Here is a 26,953-nt window from a genome sequence, read left to right as displayed (position 1 = left end):
CACCCCAATTCAGCACCTGCCAGCCAAACCTACAACCTGCTGCTCAAGAGCCACAGCCACAAATGCCCCAGAGAACTCCTGACAGTGCCCACCTGGGATGTCCCATAGCTGGAGTAGCTTGGATTAGGCAACAATTTTCCAGCATCACAGTCCCTTGTTTAAAATACCCCCAACTCCTGGTTTTAAAGGAGGCAGACACTGTTATTTAGGAGCTCCCAGGCCAGACTGTTACAGTCCCACATGCCACCTTTCAGTTCATTCACTGCCCAGTTTGCCTCATGCTCCTCACTTCTGTCCCCCATGAGCCCCTCCAGAAGCATCCACTGTCCCCAGACCCCTCGGAGTGCACGGCCATAAATAAACATTGCTCAGACATAGGCCTATCACTGGTGGTGGAGTGAGGGCCATGATGAACATCTCATTCCTAGTTTAACAGATGCAATGCTACCAGGCACGGCTAGCTCAGCCTGTAATTAAAATTCCAGTGCTAATCCCAGAGATACTCCCTAGGAAAAGGTGATTGAAAGCAATCCTCTTGACCATTCTGCCGGAGTTTCCTGTTTTGAGGGCAATCACGTGGCCTCCTTGCCAATTAATTCATGGAAAGAGAGCAAGCACTTTAGAGGAACAGTGATGAAAGAGCAGTGCAATAAGGAAGTTTCCAAGCCCCACAAGCCAGTGCTCTGCACCTTGCCCCGGCTGTTCCAGGGCCAACACCCGGGCAGGCCCAGGGGAATTGGTTTGTTCGGCACATCAGACACTCCACCTGCCTGCCCCGTCCCCCGGCAGCTGCCTGAGCCTCACCTGTGCCAGCCCAGGCTCCACTGCAGGGCTAAAAGCCTCAGTATTCTCTGTCAGTCTGCTCTGGTCTGCAGCATACAGGTGATTCAACTTTTTTTTTCCCTTTTCACATTTTTAGGTTTCTTTTCCTGAGCCTCATCAGCACCTTCCATGATTTAAGCCTCACCACTGCTCACAAACCCCACTCCATTCACTTCCCACTAACATTACACCAAAACAAACAAGCCGAATCACCCCCGGAGTGGTGTTATCTGAGCCTTGGGGGACAAGATCCTCCTCCAGCACTAAGTGGCCATTCCCCAGGAGTTCAGTAGCCCCAGGTGATGGTGTGACCTCGATCCTCTGAGTGCTTGGGAGGCAAAGAGTGCTCAGTGTTCCTAATACAAACTACACGCCTCAGAGGTCAGGAATAAAACTTTATTGTTTTCAAATTTCTTATCTGCGTTCAACTCACCAGTTATCTGCCAAAAGATGTTTGGCAGAAAGAGGCCAATTACTCTTAGGTTTTTGTAACTGTAACTAGAAAGTGGCCACAGTAGGAGTTTCCCTGGAATCAATCCAGGCACCACACAGGTCTGTGGAAGGAGAGCAGAGTTTGGTGCAAACCAAAAGAGAACACTTCAGTGATTTGATCCAAAAGCTGAGAAGAGCAGCTCAGCTGGACACAGGCACCACGTGAGCCTGGTCATTGTGGGCCATTCCTTGTCTAAAAGGAAATTGGCTTTATGGGGAAGAGAAATCTGCCAGTCAAGACCAAATTTTCTAGAAATTGCCATCTGATGAATAAAGTTTTCCACGTTTCTTTCACCTGGACACTTCCCTTTCCCCTGTAAAATGCCCCTGGAATCCAGAGGCAAAGGGAATTGGCTACGACACCAGAAATTCCATTGTTTCCATGTTGCAAAAATTAAACACTAACAAGAAGTTCCTCCTCCCACCTCTTTCTGAGCACAGAGTCCTCTCTAAGTACAGCGTCCTTCTGTACTTTGAGGACTCACAAATCAGGTCAACTTGGAACAAAGTGAACATTCATAATAAAATAATGGGAATTGTTAATTCCCCCCCATTCATCTGACATGCACCTTGCAAGGAAAATTCCCATTACAACAAAACTCCAGTCATTAATAACAGTCCTTCTGTTTCCAACCTTAACTCCAATGCCTAAAAAAGGAGAAAAAACACCAAGTCCAGACAACCAGAACAAACTGTTGCTTCACCTGCCAGCTACAGGCTGAGTGAAAACCCACACAGTGCTGGTGGAAACTTCCAAATGCTTTATTTAGGAACAGTTCTGCCCATGTGCTGTGGGATTTTTTCCTGTTGATCACAATTATGAAATTATCTGCACTTTCAAAGTGCCCATCCCCATGGCACCTGGGTGCTTTATAAAAAAAGCTGTCTGGCATGACAGAGATGAATTATCACTCACAAACCTACTGGTCTCCTGTTCCTTATCCCTCTTTTCAGGTGTAGCTGAACTGACCAGGGACAAGAAACAAAACAACAGATGAACTCCAGAAAAAGATCATCTTGTTTTCAGGCAAGGTTTAGATCAGAGACAAAACAAACACCAAAAGACCCAACTTCCCAAGAAGAGCAAGCAGCTATTTCTAAAGCCACCCATGAAGCTATTTTCCCAGGAAAATCCTTTTAGGACTAGGTTCTATACTGTATTTAGGTATTTAACGAAGTGTGTGTATGAATAAAGAAGGGTGCTTTTGGCCCAGAGTACAAATTCACCACCACAGCAGGAGTAACCATCAACATTTGACATTTGCCATCCTTATTGATACGGAAAGAGGCTCTCTTTTGTCATTTCTCAGTGTTACATTCTTAAAAAATATAGAGACTTCTGGGAATTTAAAGGGAAGGAGAAGTTGCCCCCTTGGCTACTGTTCCACAGCCTTTGTGTGGGAGCCTCACCTTGCTGGTTTAGTTCTGCATCTACTTCTGCCTGTGTTTCCCAATTACACCCCAATTTCTAGATCAAAAATACCAAATTATAGTGTCAAATAATGGGGCAGAGAGAGGAATCAAATTGTATCTATACCCTGGTCCAGGGTAAGTAGATGTGTACCAGCCCTGAACAGGCCACTGATCACAAAGCTTCTCCAAGCAGAAAGGAATTTCTCTGTGCTCCAGGTTATTTTCAGCTATTTATAGTGTATGTTTGTTTCTGAGTAATTGTTTGTCTTTTAATACACTGGGAGAGAATGTGTGTGCATAGACATAAACACAGGACACAGGGGAGAAGATGGTGAAACTTCCCTCTGTTGGTTTCAGGTGCAGGTATTTGTGTCCTAGAACCTCTTGGAGCTTTTCCTTCAATACAGAATAAAACCTCTGTTCCTCTGGGGGGTCCTGGTTAACTTTTGAATCCAAAAATGCCCTTTATATATCCTGTGAGGCCACTCTTGGCCTTCTGCTCCACCTTGTCCTCCAGAGGTGGGAAAGCAACATGGTTAAGGGCCAGGTCAAAAAACAAGGGTTTGCATGGAATGGGCTGGAATCCTGGTGGGAAGTGCACGAGACTGACTTGCTTGCTGACCAGGGAAGGATCCAGGCAGAAAGTCTCAAACCGTTCTGACAGTGGCTGCAAGAGACCGAGGCAGGGACACGAATTAAACTCCAGTCACATCACAAGGGTCAAACAAGCAAAGAGGACTGAGCAGCAACTGAGACAAGAGAAGCTCAAGTTCCCTTGGGAGGCCTCTGGGGACCCTGAAAATGATTTAATCCCCTGTCAAAGCACAGCTGCAGGACCTCTGGAAAACCCTCCCTCATGTGCAGAGAGAAAGCCAAATAAAGAAAACTGCCACACTGGAAGCTGCAAGCAGCCTCCAAGCTCCTACCCCACTGTGTCAGGTACCCTCAGCACCAAGCCTAATAACATCTCTTAAATACATCAGTCATGACCAAATCCTGACCAATGTGACATTTCTTAAGCTGTGAGAAACACTCAGGTAACAGGATAAAGGTGATGTTCATTAAGAGCACAGCTGGAATTTGCCTGAGCTCTTGGCTCTTACCTTGCCATCCCTGACCTGAGATGGAGACTCAGTCTCATGAGGATCATTTGCATCTGCAAAATTGAACAAAAGGGGGTAAGAATAACAGGCTTGACCTTGGTGTAGAATAAGATTGTCTCAGGAAGCAGCTGTGCTCCAGGCTTAGCCATGATCCTTGCTCTCTGGGATGCACAAGACAGTATTTTCAGCAGAATCAACTTGATTTCTAGAGTAAGGACCACACACACTCATCTATGGTCAACACAGCCCTGCAGTGGTGGAGCTTCTCCTTCACACTGTCAAGAGAAGCTCTGGAAAGCAGCACAGACTCAGTGAAGCACACAGCAGAAGATGATGAGAACACCCCAGGGGGGTCTGTCAAAGCAACATCAAGGCAAGAAAGGAGGCAACACACTCCTTGTCCTGGATTTCCAGCAGCAGGCACAGCAAAAACAGCAGCCCGAGAAATCGCAAAGTTCATCCATCCCCAAAAGTTCTGCTGACCAGGCTGGCACTGACAGAGAGAACATCACTGCTCCCCCTCTTCTCAGTAGTTCACCCAGCCAGGCAAAACTGGGATGAGTAAGGCCAAAGTGTTTGCAGCAAAAAATTGAAATGCTTCTGTGCAGGTTCCCAAAACGGGTGCACATCCCCAGGAAGGGTTTTAACATCTCTGGGCAGAGAGCAAGATGCCAATGTCCAGTCGCTGCCAGCCTACCTGCACTACACACCACTACAGGCACCTAGAACTAGGGGAAAAATAGTTTTCCAGAGCCTGCATGAGTCAGAGTGAAGTGGAAAAACATTTGGAACTTCAGAAATTAAATAAAAGGAATGAAAGAGCTTCAGGGGTTTTAGTTGAGATACGTTAGAGCAGAGTTCTACTATAGCTGTGTTACTCACCTAAAATAGCTGCTGCTTGCAAGGAGTATTTCTCTGCATTGACTTGAGTGATGAGATCCTGAACATCAGGCAGCTCCTAGAGCATTAAAGAAAATAATTTGAGAGCCTGAAGTGTGCCAGTCTAAGAGTCAGAGCAAAGGTAAAACCAGATGAAGTAAGAACTAAGAAATTAACTCCTAGTGTTGATAAGCTTTCCCAGAAGGGGAAAAGCTACAGCACTGTGCTTCAGGCATTACAGAAGTTGTAAAAGAGAAAATGCACAGGTAAGAAAAAGTGATAAACTGCTTTGGAGCTGGTGCAAGTCTGTCCCTCCTCCAATCGAGCAGCCTGGTGAAGTGTTCCCATGTCCCTAGAAAGTCTCTGCTGTAATGAACATTACCCTTCTCCCTACTTAAAGATCAGTCTTGAATCGTAATGGCCTGGCACCTAATTAACAATAAATTGTGGGACAGAGCTGCTTCATAAACTTCAGCTTCAGGACTGGGTTCGTACCTTCAAGCTGTTCCTGTGAGCTCCAGCTCCCGACTGAACCTCGCGGGCGTATTTCAGCACCCTCTCGTACAACACAAGGGCTTCACTCCATTTCTTTACCAGGACATAGGACTGGGCAATGAAGAAACACCTGCAACAGTCAAGAGTTCATTCCTGATGTGTTTGTTATCCACACCTTTTGCCAACTGAAATGGCTGACAACAGGAGATATCCTTAAGTAGCAGTGGGCAGTTTCCCTTTAGGAACAAAAGGATAGAGGAAACTGGAGAAAGGAAACTGCATCAAGGCCTGCACAGCACACAGAGCTTTGGAATTACAACCTTGGAAGGTGTCATGTGGGCTGAAGAAAACCTGGCTGTTTCTCAGTCACCTGTAAGCTTTGTACACGAGTGTCTTCAATCCAATCTCTTTTTGGAAGTTCTTGTCCTCTTCTAGGCCAGGAAGCTGTGTCAGTTCCACAAGGTTCTGTGCAAAAGAGAGTCAGAGTAACAAGTGCAGGCATTGCCTTCCTCTGGAATCTGCTGGTCTAAGAGAAAGCTGCCCCTTCTGACAAGTCAACAGCACACTCCCAGGGAAATAGTTTCCAGTTTTCTAATTATCAGTTTTCTAACCTTGTGACGGACTCTCATTGAAACTTGTGCAAGTTGCCCTCAGGACAGACTTCCTGACACAAACAGGAATTAGGACAAAGACTCCTTAGATTTCCCATGAACTAATTCTTTCATAAGGCATTTCCCTCTCCCATTCACATGGCTCCCTCAGTTAACTGCAAAATTAAGGGAGAAACTGAGAACCTGCTTATGAAGAACAAGTAGTTTTAGCTGCTACTTTCCCTGGCCAGCAGAAACTAAGGCAGCTCTAAGCATGCTGTGTAAGAGTAAGAAAGACTATTTTAAAACTGTTTTAGAGTGCACAACAAAGGACACCCATTCAAGAGGGTTTTTTTGTGTTTCATGCAGATGTTGAACATCTTTGAGGTACTTGAAGGTACTCAGCTGCCCTTCAGACTTCATGGCATTCACTTGCACTGCTGTATTTCTACAATAACCTTTTGGAGCCAAGTTGCCTGGCTAGACTGGAGAGCTGGAAGTGTTTTTCCAGCACTACCTGCAGGATGATGTCGTAGAGGCGGATGAGGTCCTGCGGCCGTGGCGAGCGCTTGCCGTCCTCGTCGGAGCGCTGCTGCTGCAGCAGGGCCTTCTGCAGGGACTTGGCCATGCTCTCATTGCGCTTGATGGCCGTGGACAGCTTGATGTAGGTCAAATAACTGCGAGGAGAGGAGAGGAGAGGAGAGGAGAGGAGAGGAGAGGAGAGGAGAGGAGAGGAGAGGAGAGGAGAGGAGAGGAGAGGAGAGGAGAGGAGAGGAGAGGAGAGGAGAGGAGAGGAGAGGAGAGGAGAGGAGAGGAGAGGAGAGGAGAGGAGAGGAGAGGAGAGGAGAGGAGAGGAGAGGAGAGGAGAGGAGAGGAGAGGAGAGGAGAGGAGAGGAGAGGAGAGGAGAGGAGAGGAGAGGAGAGGAGAGGAGAGGAGAGGAGAGGAGAGGAGAGGAGAGGAGAGGAGAGGAGAGGAGAGGAGAGGAGAGGAGAGGAGAGGAGAGGAGAGGAGAGGAGAGGAGAGGAGAGGAGAGGAGAGGAGAGGAGAGGAGAGGAGAGGAGAGGAGAGGAGAGGAGAGGAGAGGAGAGGAGAGGAGAGGAGAGGAGAGGAGAGGAGAGGAGAGGAGAGGAGAGGAGAGGAGAGGAGAGGAGAGGAGAGGAGAGGAGAGGAGAGGAGAGGAGAGGAGAGGAGAGGAGAGGAGAGGAGAGGAGAGGAGAGGAGAGGAGAGGAGAGGAGAGGAGAGGAGAGGAGAGGAGAGGAGAGGAGAGGAGAGGAGAGGAGAGGAGAGGAGAGGAGAGAAAAATCCCATCAGCACTGTCAGAGCTACTCGGACGTTACTCTGTGTTCTGAACTGGTCGACGCGAGAGTCTTCGAGTCAAATGTTGACAGAGCTGCCCCAATCAGATCCTTATCTGTACAGTCATCCTTTGGGATCCCAGAGGCCCAGAACAAAAACCCCATAAAACAAACCAAACAAAAATAAAATCTTGACATAAGAACACGGTTTCTTCACACTAGCACTGGCAGCAATGTTTGCCTATTACCTGTGTAAGTACTGGATGTTGGACACCTTCCCAGAATCATTTTCCAGAGAGTGTTCTCGCTGCTTCTGTGGGCAATGGAGACAAAACACTGCATGATTTACTTAAAACTGGCAGCCAAGGGACAAAAACCACAGAAGAACTCAAGGTTTGGGTAAACCATGGAAGCTGTAACAGACTTCTAGGAAAGAGAGGGAAGGCTTCTCCACTGCTATTCTTCCACTCCAGTTCTGAAGAGAATAAATTCAAATTTTGCAGCTCTTTATTAAAGAGATCCCAGCAAGTTTAACACTAAATCAGCCCCAAGGAAACACCGTGTCACTGGAAGTAGAAACTGATGTTTGCTGCTTACCTGGTCTGGTTTCAATTCTTCCCGAACAGCCTGAATGGCATCTCTGCACTCACTGAGTAAAGACTCAAACAAACGTTCCTTTGTCTCCTCATTTTCTGCCTAAAAGCAAAGGAGATTCAAGACAGATTAGAAATCAGAAATTTTTGTATCATGCATGAATTAACTGAGGAAATGAAACAAAAGTTTCTCCCAAATTATGTCATTAAGGTCCATGGGTAGTTAGGACTCCGATGTGTGCCTGCCTGCAACGCATTCTTGGGGGAAATCTGCCAGAAATGGTGGGGAATGGGGTCAGTGCTGAGAATTTAGCAGCAGTGAAGGCCTAGCAGACACAGCCCATGGCCTCATTCCTGCACCAGCCACCTTCCTTCCCAGCAACTCCCTTCCCTTCCTGGATGGCACCTGCACTGCTCCCTGAGCTGAGGCTGGACTGCACTGTGGGAAAGGCCCAGCAGGAGAAGAGCTGAGCAGTCCTGAACTGGCAAACTACCAATGCAGACAGCTCTTGTTATGCTGATTTAATTTTTCCCATGTGGTAAGAACATGCAGATGATTATCTTCCCTCCACTCCCACTCTAGCAATGCTCACAGTGGAAATAACTTGCTTGTTTGAAGCATTTTTTACAGTAACCCTATATTTTAGCAGCAGGAGTGACCGAGCGCTTTTCTGCTGTCGCCGTAAGTTTTGTTAAAAAAAGTGAAGCAGCTTTTGGCCTTCTGCCCCAAAACCAGAACTTGAAAACAATGTTTCAAAAACAAGTTGAAGCCTGATCTCTGCCTAATTTACTGGCATATCATGTACCCAATTAAACAAGCTCCCAAACTCAAACTCAGCCTTCATTCAGATGCTGAGAAGGAAACCAGGTGGGGATTGCAAGACTCTCACTGATTCAGTAAGAAAAAACTACTCAGAAGCAAACCTCAACCTCAGGGATTGAAGGAGGATTCAAGAGCACCAGCACCATGTTCTACCACTCCCATGTCATGTGACAGTGTAAGATGAGCTTTGCTGCAATAAATTTGCAATTGTCCAAATGAATAAAAAACTGTCTAAAAACATGCTCACTTGTTTATCTTCTGTACAGCTCTATGCTCTCTGCCTCTGCACTTCCTACATTTACAAACCCCATCAGGAATGTTATTTTTACTCCCTCACAAAGCCTCAGGTATCCTGTGATGAAGGCAGTTTCTTGGGTTTGGTTTTTCTGTTTTTGTTTTTAATTTAAGATTTGCTGCAAGAATTTTTAAGGTGGGACTGACTCCTGAGAATAACCAGAGACGAGTCTGACTGCATTCTCAACCTCACCCAGAGCAGCACAGCAATTTCACTGTAAGCACAAAAATGAAAACAGACATGGCCAGATCATCATTCAGGCACAAACAGGGCAAGGGCTGGGCCTTGCAATGAAACAAAGGCTTTCCTTTCCAAGCAAAAACTCCTTAAGCTGATTCTATGCATAAATACACATGTTCTGATTTGGGAGATATCAGATCATAGAGCTGAGATACAAGTGCTACAGCAGGTGATTCAACTGTCCTGACAGAACTGCACAGGTTCATGTTAGAGGGTTCATGGAAACCAATCCCACTGAACCCAGCTCCAGAAGTGTGGAGTGCTCAGCTGTCAGTTTTTCTTTGGTCTAAACCACTGTGTAACATCTCTGACAGTTATTACCACCCATTTTTGCTGCAATCTAGAGATGAGCACAGAATCCTTGAGGCAATACCAGGTAGGAGCACACCTGTGTCATGCTGCCCTGCAGCCTTGTCACTTCTACCTGGTGAGAGCCAATGGGCCCTCAAAGTCACGCCTTCAAATCTACAGAAGGACTGACATAAGCAATTTTAAACCAGGATTCCTGTTTCAGTTTGGCTTACCTGTTCTGTTCCTCCCATTACCAATAAGGCAGCAAAGGCAATAGGATAATTGCACTGGGAGACTCCATTTTTACACAAAACAGACTGGTTTTACTTCTAATTAAACCCTGCAGAGCACTGCTGTTACATCAGGGTTTCAGCTCAGTAAAGATGAGCAGAAAGGTGCCAAAGATCCCAGGAAGCACAATTCATTCAGCTGAAGCTGGACTGCCCATCACAGCTGACACAACTACAGAAGTGCTGCCAAAAGGGCAAGTTTTAGCCCTCTGGGAATGTAAATAGTGCTGCTGCATGCTCAGCTCTCACCAGTCCACTCAACTCCTCTGTTTAGTCAGAGCTTCCCAGGAATGCAAAGCAAGATGAGAACAAATTCCAGCTGTTCTGCCACTGCTTTAGAGAGCAACCAAACTGAAAAAGTCCAACTATCAGCTGCCAGGATGGAAGTTAAACGAGGGAACACTGAACTCCGAGCTGTACTTCCACCTGCTGGCCACACTTAGGTGCTTCCTGAAACCAATTCCATTCAGCAACATCCAATTCCTAACAGTGTGGCAAGAGTGGGTAACACTCAGGTTTCCAACTCAGCCACATCCTGTTTATCCTAATCACACTCTTCTTACCACTAACCCTTGCTCTGGTCTTACCCCTCTGTAGGGCTTTTGCTTTATCATTTATATTTTTATTTATCATCATTACTCTCCTGGTGATAAAAGATTTTTAATGCTGGAAAAATCCCATTTTTAGTGGCAACAGTTATTACTTAAGATCCTTTCACTGCCTTTTCAAACTCTGAGTGTGTGTGCAGCCACTGAAAAGCAGGATACCCCATGTGGTCACCATTTCCAAGGAAAAAAATACCTGTGGAAAACTCGACTACAATACTAAAGACATGCACAGCATGTGCCACTGCAAGTTCCAGTGAGTTGGACTTCGATGATCCTTGTCCTTTCCAACTCAGGATATTCTATGATTATATGAAGTGTTTCAGAACCATTACATGTGAAATTGATTTACATCCTGACATTTATTAATCCACTTCCTGCTTTTGAAGATTTCCATAAGGCAATAAGAGAATGGAATAAATCACATAGCACCTGCTACACCTGGTAAATGGCTGAAAAACCTATGGTCAATACATATCTTTTTTATTTTGGCTACTCTGAAGTTGGAGCATTTGAGCAAGATGCTTAAAGAAATTAGAAGAATAACTCAAAACCAGTTACTCTTAAAAATGTAACCTTCATTTCCAAGTGATATACTAATAATAATGGTTATGACCCTGCTGCTGAAAGGCAGCACAGAATGTTCCAAGGAGCAGGAACACTCAGAACAGATCTCCCAGACTACCCCACTCAGCAGCCTGTGAGAGCTATCCCCAGCTGACACTTCAGCTTTGGGTTATAATTAGTATTCCCACTTTTACCTTTAGCCTTCCAGCCCCAAGTTTGAAAAAGAAGATTACTCAAAAGCTTTTAGCTCAGATAGCTTTTAGCACAAAAGGAAAGAGGATGGTTAGAAGGGCAGGATGGAGAGGGCTGCTGGGTTACCTGAGCGATTGCTGCCTCGTTGTCAGCCAGCCCCAGCAGGAAGATCCTCACTTTGTCAATCTTCACTGGGACAGTTCTCCCTCTCCACTCCACCTCGCTCATCGTGGCTGCCTGCTTGGCCCGAGTCTGGGTGATCAGTGCCTGCACAGAACACACTGAGCTTAGGAGCCTGAACTTACAGGGATGCAAAACTGAACCTCCTGAATTCATGTCAGACTTGACTATTTTGAAATCAAAGGGCTTTTTGGGAAAGTGCTGTTTCCCACAGAGCCTAGGCTTGCTCACTCACTTCTGTTCTATTCTAGCTCTTGAATGGTTTGCTGCAGCAATATTCATGCTCAGCACAGTGATAATGAGTACTTCAAGTTAAAGCATGCAAGTAAATTACCTCCAGTTTTTCTGCAAGAAGACCTTCAGTGCCACCAGACCTCAGTCTCATCTGCATCAACTCATTCATGGCAGATTGGTCACCTGAAAGAATCAACAAATTGAAATCACATTTTCATTTGACTTTAAAATTACTTTCATATACAAAAACTAATCATTAGAGTTTATTCTGTCTATTTAGGGACAAACCTGCAATTTCATTCTGACTTCACAGGCAAGCTACCACAAACTGTTAATCCGTCTTTCCACACATAACCACAGGTGCTGTTGTGAAATGAGGCCCTTTCTCCATTGCTAAACTGTCCCAGAACACGTGTGGAATTTGCCCCAAATACTACAGCCTCGGTGTCACTTAGACCAGGATTTAACTAAATCAATATTGCTTTCCTGTGAACAGATGAGCCCCCCCTTCCCTTACCAATGTTGTAGGCACAGTAGCGGATGTTGGGCGAGATCTCCTCCACACGCTGGTTATACAGCACAGCTTGTTCTTCTGTGAAAGCATTGGCCAGCTTTTCATAGATGGTCCTACAGCAAAGGACAAATGCTAACACTGCAGTGTGTGTCACTTGGGAGGTGCTATCCTAAGGGAACAGTTTGCGTCTCTGCTCTGGAGGATGCTGTTTCTTCAGTAGCACCCCCCAGTTAAGCACAATTAACTAAACAACTCACAGAGGTGCTGTACGTAACTAAAGTGATCCAACAGTATTTACTGAACGAAGCTGGTGAAGCAAAGGACTCACTTGCATTTGTTGAAAGCCTCCATTGCTGCCTTCCACTCCTGATGCTCGAAGCGAAGCATCCCGGTGAGATAAGCCATGTATGCCTGCACACAGAGCAACAGCAAGGTCATCTCCCCACCATCAACAGCCTAATTAGTGCCACCTTCAGCATGAAGGCTGCTGTGACTCCTGCAGTGAGTGACTAAGCTTTGCCCTTTTCATTTGGGCTTCCCACAGAAGACAACTGATTTGATTTGGATGACAGGTTACAGCTACCTACCTTTTCTCCTTTAACTGACTCTGCTACATTTCTAAGGAACCACAGAATCATAAAATACAATCACAAAATCGAATCACAAAATGGAATGGGTTGGAAGGAAGCTTAAAGATTATCTAGTTCCAACCCCCCTGCCACGGACAGGGACACTTTCCACGAGACCAGGTTGCTCAGAAATTAAAGCAAAGATATTTCTGGCTTGTTATGCAATGGCCCACTGATGTCACAAAACTTTTTTCCCAGCAATATGCTATACAACAGCAGTTTAATTAACTGAGTACAGCACTGCAGCCCCTTGTTCAGAGAGGTCACAACAGTTGTTTGCTGTTTTCCCAGATCTTGTGTTCTAGGTGGCTACTTCAGCACATTTAACAAAAAAGGTAACAGTAGACAAGCAGTTTCTTAGGCTGTGTTGCACCATCTTAGTCACCCTCAATTCTTCGTACTTCTATTATCTATTGAGAGACAGTAATCATTTCTTCACCCCAAATCCAAAGGTTTCTTGTTCATCCTTTGCTGTACAACAAGCTGAAAGTATCAGTGGTTACCTGAGCTTCCAGCTTTGTCTTGGCATCCACCCTGTTGCTCTCACAGAGCCTCTCCAGCTCCTCAGCATGTTTCACAGCCTTGCGCAGCCGCGACAGCAAATGGAAGCGCTTGCGGGGCTCCGTGTTGGCCTCCTGCTTCAGCTGCATGGCATAGCTCCAGGCCCTCTCTGCATCCATCAGGATCAGCAGCAAATACCTGCAGGGCACAGCAGGATCCATGGGAGAATAACGACACTCAGACAAGAGTTCCATCACCACCACTCTTTGCCATTTCGTCTGCAAAGTTCGCTAGCAGAAGTTCAGCTTGGTTAGGCAGATGCTTTTACTTCTAAACGTTCTAAGCACAGAGAGTCTTGTTATTCCTGAGTGGTTTCTGCTGTGTTTTTCACTCAGAAGTGTAACTACCCCACTGAGGAAGAGAATTTGGTATCATTCTGTAGCACCACAGACACTGCAAAGCCAAGGGATTTATCATTTTAGGCCACTCTTCAAACTGGTTCAATATGTTCTTAACAACATGGGTGAAAGCAGCATCATGTGCTGTTTTCCCACAAGAAAAGGTGGGAGAAGGAGACATTTCAAGCGCTCCTAAAAGATGGGAAGTGAGCCCAAAATCCTGGCTATTCTCCACACATTCTGTCAGATGAGCATTCTGTCAAACTTAGAAGATTTAAGTAAAACTTGCAATGCAGTATTTCTGTTCAAAGGGAAGGGATTGCATCTCCAACCACAACCTTGCTGGCTACATCACTTACATTACCAGAACTCCCATGGCTATCTTGCAACAGACCTGAATAAGCATCTCTTCTTTAATGTCATAGGAATTTACTGATTATCACACTGGTTGAAGCTGGACCTGAGCAGTGTCTCTTGCACCTGCACTACAGCCTGAACTCTTATTAATATCAACAACACACATCTCTGAAAAGAATTATTTTGGATGATATTGCACAGAACAGTTTTCCACCTGAAACAGAAATTACTGAAAGAAACTCTTCAGTAACATACTGAATTCTCAATTCCATCCAATCCTTGTACCTGTTGTCTGAGAGAATCTCTTCAGTTACTTTCTTCCCAGTGAACTTGTGCCTGTTGCCCATCTTGAAGTTGAGAGTTTTGCGGAGCCGCCTCAGCCTGCGGGAGCAATAACCCCTAAAGAAAAGACAACCACAGTCAGTTTGGCCAAAGGACAACTTTGCTTCTGTTTACTGCTCTATCCAAACAGAAAAAAAAAAGGCTGAAGCTTGTGCCAGGCAATGTTTTAACAACTAAAACTCCATGTGTGACATGGTAGCTCTAGAACTACCTGTAAAGCAGCAATTACTAGAAATCAAGATAAGAAGACGTGTAGTTATGCATGACCTTGAAAAAATCAGGGTGATGTTCTCATTACTAACTGCTTTATGTGTGTTTATTGAAGACCGAGTTCTGGAGGGTACAGTGACTATAAGGGAGGTGTGAACTCAAGCTCCTGTGGGCAGTGGAGATGCAAAAGCCAATCTGCACAGCCATAGCACAGTACAGCCAAGGGAGATCAGCACACATAGCCTCAGGTGCAACAGCCTGTAAGGGGTATTCACCTGGCAGATGGGTTTTGCTACTTGCTACAGGTGGGTTACACTTTAAATGAAGTGAAGCCAAGTCCCAGGAGCAGCTCCCAACACTCACCTGTACCTCTGGAAGTCCCCATGCCTCAGGCCGTGCTGCTGCTGCGACTCCTTCACGATCTGCAGGACTGCGACTTGTGTTAAGGCACACTCACAGTGCAGCTGGCACCAGCTCCTCCTTCCACCCCAAAATAACAGGAGGGAACCCCATAGATCCCATTAAACAAATGCAATTCGAACAGTGGGGCACCCCAAAACCTCCTAAAAACAGAGAGCTGAGGGAGCTGATGGTTCTAAAGCACCTCATGAGTCCGTGGCTCACTCCAGAGCTCCTGACTGTCAGCAGAGACCAAGACAAACCTCAAGCACCTCCTCCTACACATCCAGGGGAGTGCTGCTGTCCCCAGAGCTCGTTCTGGGATAAGCAGCTGTGCCAACAGACCCATCCAGGATAACACACCTGACTGCCCAGCCACGCTTGTGACACAGTTTTACCGGCAGAACTCAGGCAGAGAGAAGCTTTCCTGCCCTGAAACGTCCCCTCTCCCAGGAAAAGGATAAAACCAGCCTGAACAGAATCACTGCTGCCTGCCCAGCACAGCTTCCACAGAGCACAGAACCTCATAAAAGGGCTTTTGGAAATAACTCAGGGGGCTGATTTTCTCAATTTTTCAGCACATTTCTAGTAACAAATACCTGTGACACAAAGTACTGCCCCATGACACCCCCACTTCATCACTGCCATCCAGTCTCTGCATCCTTCAATGTTATCTGCACTTCCTTTATTCCCTCAGTTATTCCTACCAAACAAAATCATGCCACATTCCAGTAGACCTGATGGTTTTCATTCCGTTTACAAGGCAGGTTATTTTGTGAAATAAAATCTCAACACAAACAAGAAATTTCTGTGCTATATATATATTCACATCCTAAAATTTCCCTTTTAAGATGCATCAAGAAGCCTTTTAAAAAATCCCACAACAGAGACTGTACAACCACCCCAACAAAAGCCCCACTGTTACTATACCTAAAGAAACAACCAAACATTTAAAGTTTAAAATGCCAGGTGTCTATCAAGGTGTTTTCTTGGGACTACACCTAAAAGAAAGTCTCTGAAGTATTAAAAACCTGCACCAATAGTTATTACACTGAATTATTCTGTATTTGCAGAACAACCAAGTCGAAATGCAATGTCTCAACACAGCCCTCCTCATCCCTGTTGTCTACCCAAGATTTTCTTAGGACTCTCTTTTATCCTACACAGTTACTTGCTGAATTCATAGCCCATGAATTTTTAAATTTTTTTCACTGACTTAAACATTCCCAACATTACCAGGGCAATTGCCATATCTGCATCTTACTCAACGGTTACTGACTGCACAACACCTGCTATATGCCACGTGGAAAACTGCAACCTGATTTCCCTCGGGTTTTCCTCTGACCTAGAAGATAAAACTCAGCCCCATCACAGCTGCGCAGCTGGACTAGTTTCACATCGAAGTTTCACCTACAAAAACCCCACGAGCTTTACACGCCGAGATTTTAGAAGCGCTAAATCTGCAGGAGCCAGTCTGCCACCTCAGCGCGCCTGTTAAAGATTTTTTTACCTATTACTGCTCACTTCAAGCTACAGTATCACCACGAGCAGCTCACGATACTGCTCTTATTCTAAAGCACAGAGCCCAGCACACAACTCCGCTGTGGAGACTGACGCCAGCGGTTCAGGAGGAGAAGCAGCACAGATAATTCCGTAACTCGGAAAAGCCAGGCTGACGCGTTTTATCCAAACCCTCACGCAGGCCCAGGTCAACACCGCCCGCATCTCCGGGGTGGCCCTGCACGGGGCCCGAGGCCGGAGCAAGGGGAGTCCCCGCCGTCCCTGCCCGCCCGGGCCCCGCGCTGCCGCCACGTCCCCCCCGCCGCCCACGGGGCCGGGCCTGCCACGTCCCCCCGCCGCCGCTGCGCAGGATGCTCTCCAGGCCCAGACTGTCGCCGAGGCCGCCGGGCTGCGGCCCCGCCGGCCGCTCGTTCTCCTTGTTGTCCTTGCCGTCCTTGTGCTCCTTGTTCTCCTCCGCCCCGGCCCCGCGGCCGCCGCCGCCTGCCTGCCGCTCCGCCGCCATCTTGCGCCGGGGCCGCGGGGCATCACGGGCCGGGGAGCGGCGCGAGGGGCCGCGCGGGGGCCGCCGGGAACGGGGAGGACCGGGGGGGGCGGCCGGGATCGGGATCGGGATCGGGATCGGGATCGGGATCGGGATCGGGATCGGGATCGGGATCGGGATCGGGATCGGGATCGGGGGATTCGGGAAGGGGGAAGGGGGATGGGGGGAATCCCGGCCGCCTCCCGAGGCTGGGCGTCACCCAAGGTTTGGATACGTGCGCCCTTGTCCCGCTCATCCATCCCGGACGGAGCCGCCCAGCTCCGTCACAGTGCTGTGCCCCAGCGCCACCCCCCCAATGCTGACCCCAAAATCAGCCCCCAGGGTCACCCACCCACCCCAGAACTGACCTCCAAATCAGCCGCAAGAGTCACCGCCCCAAACCCTGCCCCGCTCGCTCATCCCAGAACCGACCCCCCCAACCCCCAAATCAGCTCCCGGGGCCATCCCCCCCAGCCTGGCCTCCCCAGCCCAGCCCCAGGGTGACCCCACACCTGGCGATGCTGTTCCTGCTGTGGCAGTCCCGGGGGAGCCTCTCCATCCATCCCTTTGCACCTTCCCGGGATACCTGTGAGCCGCTGCCCTGGGCAGCCCTTCGGGAGAGGGGCTTTAAATTCCCCCAGGCCAAGCCCGAAAAACCTCCCACCTCCAGCCGGGGTGGATAAAAGAAGATACTCTGATAAACCTGATAAAAAAGAGACTCTGTTGTCATCTCACCTAATCCTGGAGTGATTTCATGGTCTAAGCACTTCACACCAGGTCCTTTTGCACATGGTGTTTAATAGCTCATTCGGGACAAACACCAAACTTATTTGAGCACCTAATAGTAATATTTACATAAACACAAATAAACATATAAGTACAAACTGCTCCAGGAGCTGCTGCTACCGGGCTCGTGCCCCCAGACCCATCTTTGCCAGCCCTGGGCTCTGCCTGCCTGGCTGCACTTTGCTGTCATACTGCAAGAAGCGATTTGGCTCCTCTCCCCTTCCAAATGCTCAGCTGTGATCTGTTATTCCTGATTTCAAAGTTCTCCTTTCCTCTCATAGACAGGAAAGCTCAAAGGGGGAAAAAAAAAAAAAAAAAATGGAGATAAAAATCAACCATGTCCTCAAGTTGCAGCTTGCTGTGGCAACTCTTTTTTAAACTGTTCCTGTCTGCTCCGGGCTCCAAATGCATCTCCCAAAGATTCATTCCCTATCTGAAACAAACTGTGCTCCAGGATGATGCTGAACTAAGCAGGCACAGCAGTTAAGGCCTATTTTACAAACAACAGCTCCTTTCTCTCGTTCTGGTGATTCAGACAGACTCGGGTTAGGCTGGCACGGCAGCACCCACCCTCAGGAGCCCCAAAAAACCATCCCAAAGGACCTATTCCTGTGTCAGGCCGGCCACCAGATGTGGCACAGGCACATTTCTGCCACACCACCTTTCTTGTTCACCGGCACAAAGCTTTGCTGCTCCTCTGGATTCCTGTGGAATCTGGAAACAGGAGGATAAAACCATCAGCCGCAGGCTGGCTGCGTGGATTCCTCCTGCAGGGCTGGCTCTGCCCTCCCCCAGGGCAGAGGGACAGGAGGACCACACAAACCTGCAGCTCCACACGGAGCAGAGCCTGGAGGGGAGCCCTGCCGCGAGGCTGAGCTGCCTTTGGTGTCACAGGGATTGCTGCAGAGAGTAAATCCACAGAGTCACGGCCTGCAGGCACTCACATCCCTCTGCCAGCCAGCCCTGCAGCCTGTGAGGGCTGGGAGCTCCACAGCGTGCCTTTTCCTATGGATTTTGGCCAGAGGATCTTGCTTTTGGGGATCTGGATCATTCTCCTGCACCCCTGCCCGAATAACCCGTCTATGTCTCAGGACAAGAATTTATTTTGCTGCTATTTATTTGTATCCTGCTACTTGCGAGTTTCACTGATATTTGAGAAGAAACTGAGTGTTTTCCCTCGCTTTTTCCCCCTTTAATCTCACTCTATAGCGTAAGGGTGGACCCGGTCTCTCTGCAGGCTGACCAAAGCTCCACCGGTGCCATCCTCCAAATGCCAGTGCCCTGCAGTGTCTGAGGACACAGGGCAGGTCCCACTGGGTGAAACCTCCCTGGAACTGGGGCAATTCCCACAGGGTAAAACCTCCCTGTGGCCAGGCTTTCCCCACGAGTTGTCCCAGCAACCTCCATGGTCGTGGCTGGGGATGTGGCACATCACCTGAGGGCAGGTGGCCAGCCTGGGATCAGGAGAGGCAGGCAGAGCTGTGCTCTGTGCCTCAGCACTCCTTGAGCCCTGCGGGGTGGCCGGTTTTCCGCTGTGCTGCTCCTAACTGCCCGCTTTTCCCTGTGGGATGTCATCGGGAACACGGAGCATCCTCACACCGAAGTGGTCTGTTCACTTCCCCACGTACCTCGTCCAAACGGGAGCTGGTTTTGTGGGGCTCCTCGTGGGCGGCCGAGGGTGAAAAGGGCTCCGTGTCCTGTGGAGGCAATGTCGCAGGGCTGTGAGTGTCCCCAGAGCTCCCAGCACGGCAGGATCAGCTCTGAACGCCCATTAAGAGAACTGAGACGCTGTGGAGCGGGTTAGTTACAGGAGTAATCGATGCATTAGATATTTCTCTCTCCTCAGGAGCAAAGCAAGGCAGTCCGGGGTGGGGGCAGACGAAGAGTCCTCGAAGAGCGGAATGCACCGGCCCGTCCCAAGACTTCCATCTGTGCAGGAACAAAAAGGCAGTTTTGCAGGAAAAGAAGATACGGCGTGAAAAATACTTGTTCTCGCTGCAGTGAATCAGCTGCTCTTCCAGCCGTGGGGAGAAACACAGTTTCTCCTGAAAACTGGGGCTCACCGCGGGTGTTTTGGTGCACGGGTTTAGCTGCCCGCTGGACAATGAGGACACATTCGCAGTACGAGGACCCCCATTCCTAAAAACCAGCCCTGCAGCCCCTGGGGCTGAACAAACCCTCTTCCAGTGACTACTGAAGGGGGAGGCGATAAGAAAACCCCCGCAAGTGAGGCTCCGCAGACGCCTCACTTTGGGTGTCCAGCTCCCTTTTGGGGTGCCCCAGCCCCTCGCGGGGGATAACAGCACCGACTGACATTTTACCGCATCCCAGGGCAAAGCGGGGTCGGGATCCCCTCCCCGGGGCGGGATGCGCGGGGCCGGGCGGGAGCCGCGCCCCGGAGCCCCCCGGGCCCCCCCGCTCCGCCGGCGCACGGAGAGCGCCGGAGCCGCCCCGCCGGAGCCGCCCCGAGCGCCCGCGGGCTCCCGCAGACCCCGGAGGAGGTGAAGGGCGCCCGGCTCCCCCTGCGGCTCCCCCGCACCCCCGCCGGCTCCCCGTGCACCCCCCCCCTTTCCCGTGCATCTCCCGTGCGCCCCTTTTCCCCTTCTCCCCCTTTCCGCGCGTCGCGGGTGCGCTCCCCGCTGTAGTCTCTTTGCACCCCCCTTTTCCCGTGCATCCCTTCTGTGCTCCCCAGCGTGGTCTCTGTGCACCCCCTTTTCCTTTGCATCCCTGCTGCACTCCCCACTGCACCTCTTTTCCTGTCCACCCCTTTCCTGTGCATCCCTGGTGCGCTCGTCACTGAACTTTCCCTGCACCCCCTTTTCCTTTTCCTTCCTTCTGTGCTCCCCAGCGTGCTCTCCCTGCACCCCCTTTCCCGTGCAATCCCTGGTGCGCTCCTCACTGATCTCTCTGTGCACCCCCTCACCCTGTGTGCCCCCCCTGGTGCCTTCTCCACGCACGCTCCCCCACCCAGCCCTGTCCGTGCACTCCCGGCCATGAACGGCTCGCTGACGAGCTCCGAGGGGGGCTGGCAGCCCGAATCCGTGATCATCCCACTCGTGTACCTCGTCATCTTCCTCGCTGGCACAGTGGGCAACAGCCTGGTCCTGGCCGTGCTGCTGCGCAATGGGCAGGTGAAGAACACAACCAACCTCTTCATCCTCAACCTGGGAGTGGCCGACCTCTGCTTCATCCTCTTCTGCGTCCCCTTCCAAGCCACCATCTACACCCTGGAGGGATGGGTGTTCGGGCCCTTCATGTGCAAGGCCGTCCACTTCTTCATCTACCTCACCATGTACGCCAGCAGCTTCACCCTGGCCACCGTCTCCCTCGACAGGTAGGAAAGGGAACAGGGCGGGTCCCTGCACCCTGAGGCTCCCCTTCCTCTGGGTCCCACATGGGCAGAGAGGGGACAAAATCCCCTGGAGCTAAATCCTGATTCCTGCGGTCTCCCGGGACTCCTGGGGGAATCAAGGAGCATTTCCCAGTTGATGTGTGCAAGGAAGTGCAACCACCCAGTATGAGGTCCTGCAGAGGGCTGGATGGAGAGCCCTGGCCCCAGCGCCCAGCTGGAGGAAGCTTTCAGACCCAGAAGCTGTAGGACTTGGATTTGTCCACAGGCTCTGGCAGTGAAATGGGAATGAAAAATAAGAGACAAGCAAAGCTCAGTCCCTGCGCTGCTCTGGCTCTTCCTGGGATGCACAGAGAGAGCCCCTTCCCTCCCAACAGCCCCCAGCAAAGCAGGCAGACTTTGAGGAGGGAAAACATTGCCGTGTTTGAGCTGAGACACTGATTTTCTCACCCTCCCCTTCTATTAGCAAGCAGCCCCTTTCTGTCCCAGTGCTGTCCCTTGTCCCAGTGATTATCCCAGCCTGTTCCAGGGTGGGTTTTGCTGGGAAGCCTGTTGCTCCTGCCTGTGCTTTACCTCAGTCCCTGCCTCTGCAAGGCTGGTGAGAGGCTGGGAGCTCCTGGTGCTGCTCCACTCAGTGCCCAAAACCCACGAGATGGGATGTGGAAAGTCCCCTGGGGGGCCCTGGAGCCAGGCTGGATGTGTCCTGCCATCCCAGCATGGCACTGCACTGGCTGCTGACAGCACCCCCAGGAGCTAAAACACATCCAGGGACTGCCTCTCCCCCTGCACCTCATGGAGCAGGAGGGAACAGACATGTTGACCAAGGGAGGGATTGCACAAGCCTCAGATTAATTAATGGACCAGCTAATTACAGAACTGAAAAAGGGAGATGTGCTCTCACGTGTGCCAGTACGAGGAACGCTGAGTCTGGGGATCCCGGGGACTTGCTCCTGCCTTTGTATCCTCACTGCTCCAATCACTTGTGCCAGACAGTGATGATCAAGTGAAGGTCTGCTGGATTAGGGGAGGGACAGAATGAGACCATCCCCATTGTCCCCACAACCACTGCTAGGAGCAGAGGGTGATGGGATGGGGCCAGGGACAGAATCTTCCTCAATCCTTTGTGCTGCACAGGGTCCCTAAGAAGCACCAGGGAATCAGTTGTGTGACTAACTGCCCTGGAAAGCTCAAATCCATCATTTCTGCCCTCTCTCCAATCTGCTCCTGGAGGTGCTCTCTCTGTGCCCTCCCCAGGACTGCAGCTGTGTCCCTCTCCCTTTCCCGTGCAGGTATTTGGCCATACGATACCCCCTGCACTCCAGGGAGCTGAGGACGCCCAGGAACGCCCTCCTGGCCATCTGCCTCATCTGGGGGCTCTCCTTCATCTTCTCGGGCCCTTACCTCAGCTACTACCAGGAGTTCCAGCTGGCCAACCTGACCGTCTGCCACCCCATCTGGGAGATCTCCCAGCGCAAGGTCATGGACATCTGCACCTTCATCTTCAGCTACATCATCCCCGTGCTCATCCTGAGCCTCACTTACATGCGGACTATTCGCTACCTGTGGCGGTCTGTGGACCCTCTCCAAGACATGTCGGAGTCCAAGAAGGCCAAGAGGAAAGTCACAAGGATGATCATCATTGTTGCTGTCCTGTTCTGCCTCTGCTGGCTGCCCCATCACCTGGTCATCCTCTGCGTGTGGTTCGGGTACTTCCCCCTCAACTACTCCACGTACGTGCTCCGCATCCTCTCGCACGTCATCTCCTACGCCAACTCCTGTGTGAACCCCATCGTCTACGCCCTGGTCTCCAAACGCTTCCGCAAGGGCTTCAAGAAGATCTTCAGCTGCCTCCTGCACAAGAAGGCAGTGCACAAGGTGCACATGGCCCAGGCTGCCAACACAGTCAGCACGCTGGAGGCAGAGCTCAGCGAGGTGAGCCAGCTGAGCGAAGCCCTGCCCAGCCACTCCGCCGTGCGCTGCAGGGTTCCCGCACAGCCCTGGGAGGAGGTAGAGCTGGTGGGACAGCAGCAGAGAGCAGATGGCTCCTCTGTTACCTTCAACATCAGCTAGAACAGCTTCCTCCCACCCCGCGGCTTTGCAGTATCCTGCAGCATCGCAGGCCTGGGACCGGGCTACGTTTTGGGTTGAAATGGGTCCAGTTGAACCCTTTTCATTCAAATGCATCCAGATATCATAACAGTGATGCTGCTGATACAGACTCAGCCAAGAACCAACCAAGGACAGAATTTGCTTCCACCAAGCACTTGCTGAGAGCAGAGAGATCAAACCCAAAAATCCACTGCCATGTATAAACACCCGTTACCCTGTCATGGATGGACTCTCTGTTGCATCTACACTCAGAGCCTGTGGAAAGCTCTGGTCCCTCCAACCAGCACAGCATCTGGAGTTAGTGGGTGCACTTCTAGGGACATTTGGAAAGTTTTGGTTTGTGTCCTGGTTCAGGAGCTGCGCTGTCCCAGGGCAGCGCTGGACACAAACCCAGCTCAGGCAGGAGAATTCAGGAGCAAAGCACAGAAGGTCACCAAGGACCAGCAAGGAGGGAGGTTGTTTGCCAGGGAAGCACAGCCATGGACCACAGCCCCATGGTAGGGGAAGGATTTTAATGCCTTTGGACAGCCTGGGGACAGCTCAGCATCTCAACCAGGTGAGGTGCTCCTGGAGACGAGCGGGGCACTGACACTGCTCCCCTGGGTGGGACAGCCAGGGCTGTGTGAGAGCTGGCAGTGCCCAGCAAACTGGGCAAGCCTCAATAAAGGCCCTCCATCCCACCTGCCGTGTCCAGCTCCCTTGAGAAGCCCCACAGCTGCAGCGGAGGAGAGGCAGGTGCTGGGGGTGGTGGGACCTGCTGGGTGCAGGGAAGCTGCGGGGGGATGGAGGATGTGGGTCATGTCCGAGCACATCCCTGGAGGGGGAGCACTGCAGCACAGGAATGGCACTGCAGCCGCTGACTGCAGCTGTACCTGCCCACAAGAGGCTGCTGTGATTCACACCCTCACTTCCTAACCCTGCAAAGGCTCCAACAGGTGCCTGAGCCCTGTGGCTGCCACCAGCCAAGGGCTTTAAGTGAAGATCTTTCTTTTTTTACCAGAAGAGCATCACTGGACTAGGATCAATTCACCCTTTTGAAAGCCCCGTGGCAAGAGCACAGCCAGAGGTGGTGTTAAAAGTGCTGGGGAGCTGGGATGAGCTGTGCTGGGCATCCCTGCAATTCCTAGGTGTGTACCGCAACAGCCCCCATGAAGGTCAGGTCTCTATAAACTTCCAGAGGCTCTAAGTCTGCCTGCACAGATTTCACTGTGGTGAATCCCCACGGCAGAGCTCCCCAGGATTGGGATGGATATTTCTGTCCAGGACCCTGGCTCTCCTTGGGGTTCTGGTCCTGACACAGCCCTCCTCCACCCAGCCCCAGTGTTTGGCCTTTTTGCTTAAGAAGCTTTTGACTGTAAAACATTTCTTTTCCCCTGCTGAGTGTTATTATAACCAGATCTTCCTCTCCGTGGGGAGAGGGCCATAAATCGGCCACCTCCTCCTATCAGTAATGGTGATATTTAGTCTAGTCCTGTTCCCAGCATAAGTCACAGAGAGCAGCATATAAACAGCTCCATTAATTACATCTGCATTTATCTCCCCCCTCAACCCTTCACAGCCAGGGAAAACATTGACTCAGCTGCACAAACACAGCTAAAAGCCTTATCTTCCTCCTGCCCTCATTTACCTCTGCCTGGGGAGCTGCAGGATCTGTCTCCAATGGATCCCACACACACCGAGGGGTTCAATCCACTCTCCTGGACGGTTATCAGCTCACCTTGGGGATGGAGATGTTGTCCCACCGCCTCTGCACTGCCCAAGGGCACAGGTCCCTGTGCTGGCAGTGTCCCCTGTCCCTTCATGGCATCAGAGGAGACACTGACTCTGCTCCCCCACCCATCCCACCCCAGCCCTTCCAACAGCCTCCCAGGCCCACGGCTGACCCTGCCCTACCCTAACTCAGCTCCCAGCCCAAAGCATCACCGTGGCCCCTCTCCCAGGGCATGGGCACCACTGGCACCTGCTTGTTTCTGGTCACTGTTCAGCAATGAGGTCCCAAAGGGTGACAGTGGGCTGGGGGCAGGATCTGCCTCCAGCACCCCCAAATCCCCTCTGACATGCACCATGGCTCACATGGCTGCTCTCACCCTCTCCAGGAGCAGAAAGGGGCTTGGTGATGGTCAGACAGCATGGTCAGGGCTTTCACAAAGTCAGGCCTCTGTGTTGTGACACATCCAAGCCCTCTCCTCATTTTATGGATCCTCACCCATCTGCTGGCTCTCACTTGTCTGCAGGCTGTAAGAGTGAAGCCTGGGCCAGCTGCTGGATCACTGCACTGGTTACAGCATATACAGAATTAGAGAAAAAAGCACCCTCCAGCTTATCTGACACTGTCCCTGCTCATCTGAGGAGGAAACCATCGCCCTCACACCCAGCCCATGCCTTGATGAGCCTTCCAAGGGCAAACACAAGGTTTTTCTGCCAACACAAAACCATATGGGGAAGCTACTTTCCCCCTCAAATAACAGGGCATATCAGGCTCAGATGGAAAAGACAAGAGCATCAGGACCTGCTGACACTCAACACACTCCCAGCTGAGAGAAATGGGCTCCTAGTCAATTCCCTTGGGAGGTTTTATCTTAAATTAAGAGCACTACAAGTCCCCATGTTCCAGTTAAAATTTAAGAAAAGCATATTTAACTGGAAGTGAAAAATGAATAGGCTAAACTCAGCTCCCATCAAGCCCAAGAGTGAGCAGGAAGATGAGGGATACTTGGCTGAAAGCTCAGTTAGTATGAGTTTTCCAGTGAGCTTTCCACACAAATTTATCACTAGGGAAGATTTATACACAGATTTATAACTTAGAGAAGTTATTTTGGTTTGTGGGTTTGTTGTCAAACACTTCCTCTGCCAAATTTGCTCCCCAGTATCAGGAGGCAGCAGGTAGCACCCCCAAACCTTGGCACAGCCCCCAGCACGGGCCACTAAAAAATACACAACAAAGAAATGGGACTCTGGCCCGAAAACCTTGGAAATCAGTGTTCCCTGGGTCAGGGCAGAACGGGAGGTGAGGGAAGGGGGTAAAACCCCACAGGAGCCTTGGGGGAAGCAGCGGGGAAGGCAGAGGGGGTTCAGCCCCATCCATGGCCCCTCACCACGGTGTCAGCACCACTCCAGGCTCCATTCTCAGCTCTTAGAGGGGCATGAAGGGCTCAGCTGTGAGAGGGTCAGACTGTGCTGGCTGCCATGGTCGCTCTTAATTAACGTGTTGCAAACACATTCCTTACCATAAAAAGCCAAAGAGCACACGGAGCCCTCCCCTGGTGCTGCAGTGTTGGACACGAGCTCAGCCTGGAGGCTCCCCTGCTCCCACCCTGAGGAAGGGGTGGCTCAGGAAAAAATGTGCTGCTGCTCCCAAAGCAGGTCTGGCTCCCCACATTCATTCCCTGTGCAGGGGAAAGGCAGACAGTGAGGGAATGCTGTGTGGGAGGCTGGATTTAGGAAACAGGGACCAGGTGGCTCAGCTTTCCATTTAACTCAGGGAAATGAGGGTCTTGATTCCCACCTGGGACCAGCAGAAGCTCCCTGTTCCCCCAGGGAATCACCACCTCCAGCTTCTCCTCACTGCCTCACAGACAGCACCAAGCTCAGCTCTCAGCTCCCAGCAGCCTCTTACCCCCATTCCTTCCTCCAGATGCAGCCAAGGCATCCCTGGGGTAGAAACAACCCAGTCAGCTGGTGCTGGTAATGGAGTGACCAGGAAGGAGCAGGACACTCTGCATCTCATCTCTGGCTGCATCTCTCCCCCCAGCCCTCGTCTGCTACAGCTTTCCTGGGGCAACAGGCTGACAGCAAGGCCCAGAAAGGCCTCTTCTGGTGGGGGCCAGCCATGCAGAGGCGTTCCCAGAGCTGCTGGAGAACAGCATGTGGCCCCATCCCAGACAATCATGCATTTTCTTTGGGCTCTGGTTGGCACA

The 26,953-nt window shown here is 50.5% G+C and overlaps 2 protein-coding genes across 2 annotated transcripts; one reads left to right on the top strand and one right to left on the bottom strand.

Annotated features, from left to right (window-relative positions):
- Positions 1-2,055: 2,055 nt before the first annotated feature.
- On the bottom strand, positions 2,056-16,801 carry SRP68 (signal recognition particle 68). Its single transcript, XM_082294254.1, has 16 exons — positions 16,627-16,801; positions 14,716-14,782; positions 14,086-14,199; positions 13,048-13,243; positions 12,244-12,326; positions 11,919-12,028; positions 11,502-11,584; positions 11,114-11,254; positions 7,689-7,787; positions 7,340-7,404; positions 6,312-6,471; positions 5,575-5,669; positions 5,205-5,334; positions 4,713-4,788; positions 3,831-3,883; positions 2,056-3,394 (listed from the first exon to the last, which is right to left on the bottom strand). Exons 1-16 carry the CDS (start codon positions 16,772-16,774, stop codon positions 3,167-3,169), a joined length of 1,848 nt encoding a protein of 615 aa, XP_082150380.1. The 5' UTR covers positions 16,775-16,801; the 3' UTR covers positions 2,056-3,166.
- Positions 16,802-20,571: 3,770 nt separating this feature from the next.
- On the top strand, positions 20,572-22,997 carry GALR2 (galanin receptor 2; the record flags this gene model as incomplete). Its single annotated transcript, XM_082294288.1, has 2 exons — positions 20,572-20,912; positions 22,217-22,997. 2 exons carry the CDS (start codon positions 20,572-20,574, stop codon positions 22,995-22,997), a joined length of 1,122 nt encoding a protein of 373 aa, XP_082150414.1.
- Positions 22,998-26,953: the final 3,956 nt, after the last annotated feature.

The sequence above is a fragment of the Coloeus monedula genome (assembly GCF_965178545.1).
Source record: "Coloeus monedula genome assembly, chromosome: 19".
NCBI lineage: Eukaryota > Metazoa > Chordata > Aves > Passeriformes > Corvidae > Coloeus > Coloeus monedula.
Note: the sequence above shows the minus strand (reverse complement) of the source record. Positions and strands in the feature narration are given on the sequence as shown.